Source organism: Nuphar pumila, chromosome 3 (assembly GCF_984573655.1).
Source record: "Nuphar pumila chromosome 3, dmNupPumi1.hap1.1, whole genome shotgun sequence".
NCBI lineage: Eukaryota > Viridiplantae > Streptophyta > Magnoliopsida > Nymphaeales > Nymphaeaceae > Nuphar > Nuphar pumila.
In genome coordinates this window covers 112918486-112932222 of record NC_143251.1, presented here as the reverse complement: position 1 = coordinate 112932222, position 13737 = coordinate 112918486, and the positions used below count along the sequence as shown (strand labels likewise).

Genomic DNA, 13737 nt, shown 5'->3' with positions numbered 1-13737 from the left:
TAATACTCTTGTTCTAGTAGCTGAACATACTTGATCTTAAGTGTATTTTTACGTAGACAAGAGATGCTTTTTGTCCATGTTGGCGTATATTCTCTTGTTCTTGTCGTTGATGCACTCATTTCAAGTATTATTATATGTAGACAAGAGGTATTTTTACACCATTTAGTGTGTGTCATTTGACCTTTAATGACATTTTATTTATATTCTTGATCTAGTAGCTTATACACTTGATTTACGGGTTTTTGAGGACTAATGAGGTAGTTGCTTGTAGTGAATGAACTACTATTGAAAATTGCAAAATTTCATTCATGACTTGTGTTTTAAGATATTCAAGTGAATCATATTTTTGATATGCATATTTTAAAATCAAGTTGATTTTTTGGCATTTAATCTATATATTAAGTGCTTATGGTTCTTTGGCCACTTTTGTATGCAAAATATGTTTTTGTCAATTGAGTGAGATTTTCCTAAATGGGTAAGATTCTCTACTCAAATAACACTCTTCGTTTTGCCTCGTAAATGGATTTAAAACCTTATGAACTCTTGTGTTTATTTTGTCTAAAGTATGCTTGGAGACTTCATTTCTCTTGTTTGGCACTTCATTACATGTTTGAAGCATGTTCATTAATGATTTCTTTAAGTATTAATTCATTTCATGATAATATATGCATATGCTCTTTATGACCTTTTAGGATCTCATTCAATAAAGCATATGTAACTTATGCCTCTTCGTAGGCTTACTGTGGTGTCCCTTAGGGGACCATTGTGTTATTCCCCATTATGGGGTTATGTTTGTCCAATGTTGGACCTTATGAATGATTATGCATTCTTGCAATTCATTTCCGCATAATTTGCTTCCGCTCACCATTTAACATGATATATGATTTTGAAATCTTGATTTTTCTAAATTTTCCTCAAGTTAAAGTAATTATTTTATCATGTGATCTTGCATAAATATAATTTTGATTTTTGAAACTTTGGTTTTCTAAATTTTCTTTTCATGCTAAAGTAATTATCCTAACAACAACAACAACAACAACTACGCCTTCATCCCAAAACAATTGGGGTCAGCGATATGAACCAAAAAAGAAATTCATTTTGGGTCTTCCACATGAATCCTTTTCCTCCAATCATTTCTATCCAACGCCATGTCCTCGGTGAGGTTCAAAGCATTCATATCCTTTCCTATCATCTCCATCCAAGTCTTCCTAGGCCTACCCCGACCTCTTTTCACTAATATATTTTCCCATTTCTCCAACCTTCTAACTGGAGCATCATTAGGCCTTCGCAGAATATGTCCAAACCACCGTAAACGATTCTCTCGCATCTTATTTTCAATGGGTGCAACACCTACCTTCTTACGTATCTCTTCGTTCCGAATCTTATCTTTTATTGTATTTCCACACATCCATCTAAGCATCCGCATCTCAGCTACACTCATTTTTTGAATATGATGTCTCTTGGCAGCCCAACATTCCGTACCATATAGTAAAGCGGGTCTAATAGTCGTCCTATAAAACTTTCCCTTCAACCGCAATGGCATTCTACGATCGCACAGCACTCCAGTAGCACTTTTCCATTTCATCCACCCAACCTTTATCCTATGATTTACATCTCCATCAATTTCTCCATACTTTTGAATGATGAATCCCAAATATTTGAAATAATCATTCACCGGTATATCTTGCTCACCAAGCTTCACTACACTCCCATCACTACTTCGTTGCTTACTAAACCGACATTCCATATATTCAGTCTTACTCTTACTCAACTTAAAACCTCTAGCTTCCAATGTCTGTCTCCATAATTCTAACTTAGCATTAACCCCAGCTCTAGACTCATCAATCAAAACAATATCATCAGCAAACAACATACACCACGGTACATTTTCTTGAATTGATCTCGTAAGCTCATCCATCACTATCGCAAATAGGAAAGGGCTTAAAGCAGATCCTTGATGTAACCCAACCGTTATCGGGAAATTGGTTGTCACCCCTCCACAAGTGCGGACATTGGTTACTACTCCTTCATACATATCTTTAATTATACTAATGTACTTGAGAGAAACACCTTTCTTCATCATTGTCCACCAGAGAACGTCCCTAGGTACTCTATCGTATGCCTTCTCTAAATCAATAAAAACCATATGCAAATCTTTGTTCCTCTCTCTATATCTTTCAATAAGTTGTCTAAGAAGATGTATAGCTTCCATAGTTGATCTTCCAGGCATAAAACCAAATTGATTCTCCGATATCATGACAACCTTCCTCAACCTAGACTCAATCACCCTCTCCCAAAGTTTCATAGTATGACTCATGAGTTTTATACCACGATAGTTTGTGCAATCTTGTATATCACCCTTATTTTTATATAGAGGCACCAAAGTACTCTTGCTCCACTCATTAGGCATCTTATTTGTCCGCCAAATCTTGTTAAAAAGATTTGTCAACCATTCTAAACCTTTCTCTCCCAAGCATTTCCAAGCCTCGATAGGTATACCATCTGGGCCAACTGCCCTTCTTGATTTCATTTTCTTCAAAGCCTCTGCAATTTCTTTCTTTTGAATCTTGCGCATGAAGTCACGATTTATCTCATGAAAAGGAATGGAGAAGTCTCCAAGATCTTGAGCATGACTATCATTAAATAGCTTATCAAAATAATCTTTCCATCTCTCCTTAATCTCCTCATCTTTGACTAAAACCCTTTGCGTTTCATCTTTGATACATCTAACCATACCCAAATCCTTCGATTTCCTATCTCTCATCTTTGCAAGCCTATAAATATCCTTCTCGCCTTCTTTGGTATCCAACTTGTCATAAACCTCCTTATATACCTTAGCCCTCGCGTTTCGAACAACTTTTTTAGCTTCCTTCTTTGCTATCATATACTTCTCCGAATTCTCATTATCACGACTCTTACTTAGATTTCTATAACACTTTCTTTTAACCTTAATAGCTAATTTGACATCCTCGTTCCACCATGATGTATCCTTACCTAGTGGTGCACCGCCTTTAGACTCACCCAATACCTCCTTAGCTACTTTTCTCATACCACCCGCTATCTTATTCCACATTGATTCTGAATCCTCCTCGAGACACCAATCAACTTCCTTAACTACCTGCTCTACAGACATTCCTTGTTTAGCTCCTTTCAGTGCCCACCACTTAATTCTAGGATCTATCCTATGTCTATCCCTTTTGCGGCATTGTCTAATTCTAAGATCTAAAATTAAGACTCTATGTTGTGTAGCTACACTTTCTCCTGGTATAACCTTACAATCGATGCAACAACCCCTATCTCTCTTTCTAAGTAGGAAAAAATCTATCTGACTCGTATTAACCCCACTTTTAAATGTTACTAGGTGAGACTCCCTCTTCCTAAACCAAGTGTTTGCTAAGATCATATCATAGGACAAACAAAAATCTAAAATCCTTTCTCCACTTTCATTTCTTTCTCCTATACCATAGCCTCCATGGATATTCTCAAATCCATCCCTACTAATGCCTACATGTCCATTAAGGTCACCGCCGATGAAAAGCTTTTCTCCATAAGATGTCTCTTGTACTACTCCATCTAAATCTTCCCAAAATTGATGCTTAATGTAATCATCTAAACCTACTTGAGGTGCATAAACACTAATAATATTAATAATATCCGTACCTAATACTAATTTAATAAGTAAAATTCTATCACCCTTCCTACGGACCTCAACTACATTATCTATAAACTGACGACTCATAACAATCCCTACTCCATTCCTATTCCTATTTATTCCTGTATACCAAATCTTATATCCCCAAGGTTCTATCACTTTAGCTTTCTCACCTACCCATTTTGTCTCTTGAAGACATAAAATATCAATCTTTCTCCTACACATAACATCTACTAACTCTACCAACTTACCAGTTAAAGACCCTATGTTCCAAGTGGCTAACCTAATTTTATGGTCTTGGACTAACTTCTTTACCCCCACCCGTCCAACAAAGTGAGGGAACCCTTGCCTATTTGACACCACACCCGGGCGCCGGTGTGACGCGTCGCTTCTGGGCGACGACCTAGCAACCCTTGCACATTTATCACTGCCTCCGGGCCTAGAGAGTATAGCGCGTCGCTCAGTAGGGAATGCCCCAACGAAATTCTCATATTGGTTCATTTTCATAGGATATGACAAAGTTTTTATGCTGGCTGTCACAGGCCTACCGCAACCCTCCTCCTTTATCCGGGCTTGGGACCGGCAGTGTATAACTACACAGGCGGAGTTGCTAAAGTAATTATCCTATTATGCATTAATTTTGCACCTTGTTAGGAATGTTCCATTTGAGTAAAGTGCAAAGATATTTTTTACTTGTTCTTTGTTGTTGTTCCACAGGATCTTGAAGATAAGTGAAAAAGGAAGTACCTTGGATAGATCATGGAAGATGCTCATCGTTAAAGACGTTGGAGGAAGACATTTGCATTTTCAGTGGCATTCGGACTAAAGGCTCTTGAAGCCTTGAGATTCTTCCTCTTGCTTTCTTCAATCTTTTCGTTCCCCCACGCAAAGTTTGAGGGGTGGTGGTAAAATGTATCATTCAACCTTTGTAATATATATATTATATATATAAAGGATAATACATATTCATATATTGTATATATGCATATGTATTATCCTAATTATATATATAAAATATATATTTCTCTATTTATAGGCATAGGGGTAGTTTAGACATTTCACAGTTTTACGCATATTCCATTTGGAATATGTTTGTAATTTAATTTTATTTTTTCCTTTTTTATTTTTCTCCTTTTTTTGGGTTTGCGCCACCTAGGGAGGCTCCCCAAAGAGTCGTTGGGGAGCCCCGGGGAGCCCCCAACGGTCACAAATGTGACCGTTGGGGGCTCCCAACGACTCATTTGGGAGCCCCCTTTGTGGCTCCTCTCTTGTGTTATAAATAGGGGTCTCCCCCCTTGTATTTTAACCACTCCTTGTAGGAGCTTATGCTCCATTGTATAGGGTTTTTACCCTCTTCTTCCTTTTTCCTCAATAATATTCAACTTATGACTTTAAGTCATATTTACCCCTTTTATAGGTTTATGTATTAGCACATGATGTGCTTGTGTTGTTCCATTGAGTGGGTATATTCGCACTTCGTGTGCATGTGTATGGGTTCATTATTGAACCTAATGTATTCAAAGTCACTTTCTAACAGTTTTCTCTTGGCATACTTCGTCAGGGGCATCTTCAATAGGTAAGGCCTTGCTTTATGAGGAAGAGATGCCCTTACTTGTTCAAATTTCGGTCTAAGACCGTGAAGGAATTGAAAGAAATGTTCTTTCTCAACTTGTTCTCTTCTTAGCTCAACATCTTCCGGAGCCACCCACTTGGGCTCAAAGAAGAGCAAGTTCATCCCAAAGGGGAGACAAAGCACTAAAATAGTCTCGGGCACTCATGTCCCCTTCTTTAGTAGATCAATTTTTTTCTTGACAAAAAAATTGTCTAGCAAAATCCTTTTGGGTATACATATCCTTAAAGAAGAACCAAGCTTCATTGGTTCTTCTAAATTTAGCAATGTTAGCACAATTTTTTATGTCAACATTGTTCATGTTGTTTTTCCAATCTTCTACCTTTGTTTGATGCTCATTGATTGTTTTAATGCGATCTTCACCATCAAGAGCTTTTTCGACACCACCTTCGATCCTAGTGAGCTTCAATGTTGGTTCAAGAGTGGTCCCCCATCACGAAGCCCCATAGCTTTTTTCCACCAAGATGATTCTCCATAGCCGATGCCTACATCAAATAATTTGATCCGTTGAGCTTGAAGGAGAGTTCAACTCTTGTGTCATGCTCTATGATGACAAAGAGAGGTAGAGATGAGAAAAAACTTACCAATACCATGTAATGAGATATACGGAAATACAAAAAGGGTTCAATAATGAACCAAACAACACAAGCACTTAATGTGCAATATACACAAACCCACTATGGGGTGAAAGCCAAGAGGCAAAAGAATATTATTCAAGAGAGAAAAGAGGAGAGAACTCTTTACAAACAAGAGGGAGGAAGACCCTTTATATACAAAAAATATGGGCTGAAAAAGAGAGGCCATTGGGGCTCCCCTAATAGACGTTGGGGAGCCCCAATGATCATTAATATGACCGTTGGGGCCCCCAACAGCTATTTAGGTGGGGCCCCCAATGGTTCCCCAAAAGGCCAAAATAAAAAAAGAAAAGAAAAAATAAAAATACAAAAAAGAGAAACCTAAAAAATACATAAAAATAAAATGTACAGTGAAAAGACCAAAATACTCCTATAAGGTATTTTGATATATATATATATATATATATATATATATATATATATATATATATATATATATATATATATATATATATATATATATTAACACTGGAATAACCATAAACTTGTGTGCTTTCAGAATATCATGCAAATTAATCTGCCTTATCATTTACTTTCACTTCATATTTGGGAACATGTTTTAAGTGCATCCAGTCATAGCCCATATTTGCATGTACGCTGCTGCTTGTTTCTTTGAATGACTCGAGGCCTGAAGATTATACATAGATTCTCCCATATATCTTATCTGCACCTTTCCTGAACTTTCCAGGTTTTGGTGGACTCAGTCTTGTCAAATTTTCAAAATTTGCATCATTTATTCTTTATTGTCCAAAAGCTTTTCAAGGAAGTTGGTGTTTGCCTCCCTAAGTCTTGTGATGATTATCCTGACCTGTCATCCAAGATTTCTCGTGATGGGGGATTTTTGTGGCAACCCCTTTTCAGTACTTATGATTCTTCTGGAAGCCCAGACATTGTTGTAGATGTTGAATCTTGGAACAAATTGCGCTGCTTGCTTCCTGGAGTTTTGTGGCCATCTATTGTGAAGTGCATAACTGAGGGGAAGGCTTTTATTGATGATAAGAAATCACAGGTCTCTCTCTCTCTCTCTCTCTGTGTGTGTGTGTGTGTGCGCGCTCGGTGTAAAACAATTTGAAATCAAAATATGAGTCTTAGGGTCTAACCTTTTCACCAAATCGTCTGAAATTGCTGATTTTTGCTTAAAGTAATGTTATATTTTTTCTGTTGCCTAATGCATTGCAAGAGGAAGATCTTTATGCTTGAGATGATGTAATTTCATTGGGTTTATCCTATTTTGTAGTTTTTTTCTCTCTAAAGAGGTCTGCTTATGCAAATCAGAGTTAGTGAAGTAAACAGGTTGGATTTGGTTCAGATGCAAGTAATACTGAATCTGACTTAGATATACTTTAAACAGAGTCGGATTTAGATTCAGAATCAACATAACAACCTCTAACAGAATCTAAATCTGTTTCATCAGAGAAGATCTGAGTCTGACCTGAAATCCCATTAAAAGGTCAATCTCGGTCAAATTTTTGATTTAAATCATTAAATTCTTCTATGGTTCAATTATAATTTTGCTTTAGTCTTCTTTATTTTTTAAGTGCAGCTAACTTTTTATGATTAAGCCTAGTAATCTTTCCCACCTTGCACCCCATATCGATGTTTTAGTATTGAAATCATATCTTGAGACTGAAATGTTGTGTAAAAACAACACTATTGGTTGGCATTTAGCCTTGCGTGTGTGTGGGTGTGCATGCTAGCTTGTCCAACATTCATAGTTGCGGGTGTTTTCTTAATTTTTTAATTGCGGACCTATTCTCTATAGTTTATATGCAGCTATGATTTTTTGAAGTGGTTAGGATGGTTTTTGGTGGACTTCAAGAGGACTGGGAAGAATTACAAAAGTATCAGTTGACCAAGTAATGAAGTGCCAAACGAGAGAGGCGAAATCTCCAAGAGAAAGCACGGAAGCACGCACATACACAAGAGGCCACTAATGGGCAAAATAAACCACAAAAAGTGGTCAAACACACAAAGAGGTAAAAAAATATATTTCACTCATAAAATGCTTCATAAGAAGCTTGAAGAATACATGGGGCCATGCCCCTTATTTATACACAGCAAGGGACCCAAGGAGGGGCTCCCATAGAGTCGTTGGAGCCCCTCCAACGGTCATATTTATGACCGTTGGAGGGGTCCAACGACTCTATGTGGACCCCTCTCAAACAATAAAAAAAGAAAAACTAAAAAAGTAAAAAAGGAAAAAGAATAAAAAGGAAAAAGTAAAAGAAAGCATATCTAGGATATGCGTGTACAAGTGAAATGATAGAATTACCCCTATCGGGTATTACAAAATAAATATATATATTTATATATGTAGATAGACACATAGACATATATATGATAATATATATGTGTATGTGTCATAATCTATATATATATATATATATATATATATATATATCATATTTTAACACCCCCCTCAAACACACAGTGAAATCACCGAGAGTTTGCTAAGGAGGAAGTAAAAACGAGGCGATGGCAAAGCTTTGGTGAAGAAGTCCGCCAACTGATATTCGGTAGAAACATATGGGAGTTGAATGGTGCCCCGTAAGAACTCATCACGAACATAATGACAATCCATCTCAATGTGCTTTGTTTGTTCATGAAAGGTGTGATTGCTAGCAATATAGATAGAGCTTTTGTTGTCGCAACACAGCTTTGAAGGAGTTGAGAATGAGACACCCATATCTTTAAGCAAGCTTCTTAACCATACAATCTCAGTTGTGGTAGTGGCCATCGTACGATATTATGCTTCGGTAGACGAGAGAGAGACTTTATGGTGCTTCTTACACCTCCATGAGATAAGTGACTCACCAAGAAACACACAATAACCTGTGGTAGAAATACGATCATCGGGGTTACCCCCCCAATCAGAGTCAGTATACACAAGTAAAGTAAGAGGTGAAGAAGAGGATAAGAATACTCCCTTAGTTATGAAATTTTTAAGTATCTGATAATCCTCGTTACTGCTGCCATGTGAATAGTAGAAGGAGCAGTCTGAAATTGGCTTGCACTATGAACTGCATGTGAAATGTCAGGCCTGGTGATAGATAAATATGTTAGAGATCCAATCAATTGACGGTAAGGTGTGGGGTCTGCTAAAGGAGTGCCATCACTGGCTCTCATCTTGGCATTGATCACTTCTGGAGTCTCCACCCTTTTGTCATCTGTCAGACCAGACCTAGCAATATTGTCAGAGGCAAGCTTCATCTGAGATAGGACATACCCCTTGGAGGAGTATGCAACTTCAATTCCTAAGAAATACCTTAGAAAACTCAGGTCAGACATATCAAAATTTTTCTTAAGAATATTTTTAATAAGGTCAATACCTTTCTTATCATTACCTGTGATAATCATGTCATCAACATATAGCAACAAAATTGTTATGTATTCATTAGAAGATTTAACAAACAAAACAATATCTATGTAACATGAGGAAAAACCATTATCAAGAACTACTTTGCTAAAAAGATCATACCAAACTTTTGGTGCTTGTTTAAGACCATAGGGAGCTTTGTTCAATTTTAGAATATTTTCTTTCCCAATTTCAAGACCTGGCGGAGGGTCCATAAGAACTTCTTCACACAGAGTTCCATTTAGGAACACATTTTTAACATCAAGTTGATATATCGGCCATTGCTTGATGGAGGCTAAAACAATTAAGGTTCGTACACTAGTCATTCTGGCTACAGGAGCAAAGGTTTCTTCATAATCGATCCCATATTCTTGGGCGTAGCCTTTTGCAACCAAGCGAGCTTTGTATCTTTCTAGAGACCCATCACATTTGGTTTTGACTTTATATACCCATCTACACCCAATTGCCTTTTTTCCTAAAGGTTGAGGAATAATGCTCCAGGTTTGGGCTTTGTTAAGAGCCTTTAATTCGATTTTCATAACTTCAATCCAATGTGGATGATCTTTAGCTTCCTTGAATGAGGTAGGCTCATGATACGAATGTATTAACATGAGACAAATCCTATAATTCAGAGAAAAAGATTCATAAGACACAAATTTTTGTGGTGGCCTACTAGTACGAGAAGATCTCCTAGGTGGATTGTTGTCAATAGATTCTTCTAAAGAGAAGTCTTGAGAGTATCTGTCAATAGCAGGTTGATGTTCATTTCCTAACCGCCGGGTATATACATTTATATCATTAAGGTTTTCATTTTGGGAAACATTATCATGTTGTGGTATATCATTATAATGTAAGATGCCATCACAAGTAGTATCACAAATAATTGCCTCAGGGGACTCAATTCTAGGAGCTAAGTCAAATAGAAAAGAATAATCGATGTCTTCCCTAGATGCGTGGATATCGAAACCATTTTGTTCTTCAATAAAGTTTACATTTCTTGTCACATACAGTTTATTGTTTCGAACATCATAGCATCTATAGCCTTTTTGATTCTCACCATAGCCAATGAACACACATTCAAGAGCTTTAGGTGACAATTTATCTTGTCATTGACTAAGTACAAAACATTTGCATCCAAAGATTCTTAGTCTATTAAAATCTGAAGTAATTTTAAATAATTTTTCAAAAGGTGAAACATTTTTTAAAGAAGAAGATGGCATACAATTTATAAGATATGTTGCGGTAAGAAGAGCTTTGGCCCAAAAGTTTTTAGGAACATTTTTAGACACAAGAAGAGTTCTTGTGGTTTCGATTAAATGTCTATGTTTCCTTTCCGCAAGACCATTTTGTTGCGGAGTTTTAGGACAAGATCGTTGGTGCAAAATTCCATTTGTTTTAAAATAATTTTGAAAATCTTTAGACATGTACTCACCTCCCGAGTCACAGATCTAAATATGACTATATTGTGTTGAAATTGATTTTGAACAAGAACGTGAAATTCTTTAAAATTAGTGAAGACATCGGATTTATTCTTAATAATGTAAACCCATGTGTATCTAGTAAAGTCATCAATAAAAGAAACATAGTAAGAATAACCCCCTTTGGACATAACGGGTGCCGGTCCCCATACATCGGAATGCACAAGTTCAAAAAGCCTTTTTGACATAAAATTACTATGTGAATATGGAAGAGAGTGAATTTTCCTAAGAATACAATCATTGCATGTAAATGTATTTGTATTACAAAAATTTTCCAAAAACGAAAAGATGTACAACTTGAAAATACTAGGGTGTCCAAGTCTCTTATGCCAAGTCTCAATATCTTTAGATTGAACATGAATACAAAATGATTTGGATGGCAAAGACAAAAAATCCATATAATAAAGGTCCCCTCTTCTCTGGCCTTTCCCAATTCGCTTCCCGGACCGGAGATCCTGCACATAACAATGGGTTGGTGAAAAAGAGACATTACACTCAAAATCGGTAATTTGAGAAACAGAAAAAAGATTTAGATTAAGTTTTGGAATAATTCGGATTTTGGGAACAAAAAATTCTTTGTTTTGGTCATAAGTTTTCTCAAGATTTCCAATGCCTTCAACATTCAAGGATGTTCCATCGGTGGTGGATACACAGATTTGAATTTATTGAGACTTGGTTTTGACAAAAATGCATTTGGAGTCATATGGAAAGAGGCACCCGAGTCAAGAATCCAAGAAGTCATACCTAGAAAGGAGGAGATGGCGGCACCGGAAGTGGAAGGTGAAGAGGATGATGTAGAGGAGTTCATCTTTATAAATTGTTGAAGAGTTTCGGTTAGATGAGCGATGGACTCCTTTATGTCACCATCCTTCTTTGAATCTTCATTGATGATTGAAGGAGTTTCACCCACGGAAGCCACCTTCTTTTTGAATTTAGGGCAATCCAGACGAATATGGCCCGGTTCATTACAATTATGACAAATGATTTTTCTTCCTCCACCGCCATTATTCTTAAAAAAATGTGGTGGTTTATATGATCTTACATTATTGCCGGGTCTAGACACGGCATGTACTTCATCAACATCTCTTTTCAAGGCCAAACGAGTTTCTTCTTGACATAAGTCAGCCAAAATGTCACTTAGAGGAGTAGAGGCCCTATGAAGAAGAGATCCTCTAAGTTGCTCAAATTCGGGACGAAACCCATAAATAAATTGAAAGAATCTCTCTTTTTCCATTTGCTCTTGTCTCATGGCAATAGCACTTCCTTCCCATTGCGGTTCGAGAAGAACAAGCTCATCCCATAAAGAGGATAGAGCACTATAGTAGTCCCTAATACTCATATCACCTTGCTTGGTAGCTCTTACCTTTTCTTGTAGAAAAAAGTGCCTAGCAAGGTCTCTTTGGGTGTACATGCCTTTCATAAAAAAACCAAACTTCATTAGCCTTCTTGAATTTTGCAAGATTTGCACAAATCTTCAATTCGACATTATTCATGAACCATGCTAAGATTTTAGCATGCTCACTTTCCCAATCTTCCATTTTAGAAGAGTAATCAAGAATAGCCTTTTCTTTTTCTTCTTCGTTCAATGCTTTTTTCTCATCTCCTTTAAACTTAGTTAACCTCAATTGTGGTTCCGGAATGGTTCCACATACGTAACCCCAAAGTTTTTTACCTTTGAGATTATTTTCCATAGCGGCCGCCCACATGCGGTAATTGGTCCCATCCAATTTGAATGAGAGATCAATTTTTGCATCTTTGTTGGCCATTTATAAAAGAAGAATTTTGAAGATAAGAGAGAGGAGAGATATTACTTGTCAAGAGAGGAACCGATGAAGCCTTCTCAACCAAGGCTCTGATACCATGTAATGAAGTGCCAAACGAGAGAGGCGAAATCTCCAAGAGAAAGCACGAAAGCACGCATATACACAAGAGGCCACTAATGGGCAAAATAAACCACAAAAAGTGGTCAAACACACAAAGAGGTAAAAAAATATATTTCACTCATAAAATGCTTCATAAGAAGCTTGAAGAATACATGGGGCCATGCCCCTTATTTATACACAACAAGGGACCCAAGGAGGGGCTCCCATAGAGTCGTTGGAGCCCCTCCAACGGTCATATTTATGACCGTTGGAGGGGTCCAACGACTCTATGTGGACCCCTCTCAAACAATAAAAAAAGAAAAACTAAAAAAGTAAAAAAGGAAAAAGAATAAAAAGGAAAAGTAAAAGAAAGCATATCTAGGATATGCGTGTACAAGTGAAATGACAGAATTACCCCTATCGGGTATTACAAAATAAATATATATATTTATATATGTAGATAGACACATAGACATATATATGATAATATATATGTGTATGTGTCATAATATATATATATATATATATATATATATATATATATATATATATATATATATATATATATATATATACACACATCATATTTTAACAAGTACTACAGTTCAAAGGCCAAAAAAGATGGCTCAAGAGGAAGTTTGAAGAAAAGAGACTTGACCCACAGGACAAAAAGCAGAAGAAACCGGAAGAAGCCTCGCTCCAACAACCAAATGCAAGATGTCCAGGATGTAACCGTTTTCACAACGGTCAGCCATGCCCCTGCAATACTGGAGGATGTTTATATTATGGTAAAATGAGCCACTATATCAAGGATTATTGCAAAAAGATAGCAGACTGGTATAGACAAAATGTTGAAAGATCTCAACAGTAGAAATAGCAAACTATTTTAATACTAATTTTTTGGACTCAATGTAAATTATCGTGATCATTAATATGAGCTTGCGTTATCAAATTTGAACTGTATGTGTATGATCTATGTTAATGTTACTACAATTGAACCAACATACGATAGCAAGTGGGTACGCGATACCTAGCTATTCTTAGGTTAAGTTTTCTAAAGATTGTGATATCTTTGTTTGATAAATGAATAAATCAATGAAATTGATTTGAGATATCTCATAGATA

The 13737-nt window shown here is 36.6% G+C and overlaps 1 protein-coding gene across 2 annotated transcripts in view; it reads left to right on the top strand.

The window, feature by feature from the left end:
• The window catches only part of LOC149843336 (uncharacterized), a 129960-nt gene that overhangs the window by 95302 nt on the left and 20921 nt on the right, over positions 1 to 13737 (top strand). For both annotated transcript variants that reach the window (XM_089999725.1, XM_089999724.1), the window contains exon 13: positions 6606 to 6926. In XM_089999725.1, the coding sequence (XP_089855851.1) occupies positions 6606 to 6926 (321 nt within the window). The remainder of the gene's footprint in view (positions 1 to 6605; positions 6927 to 13737) is intronic.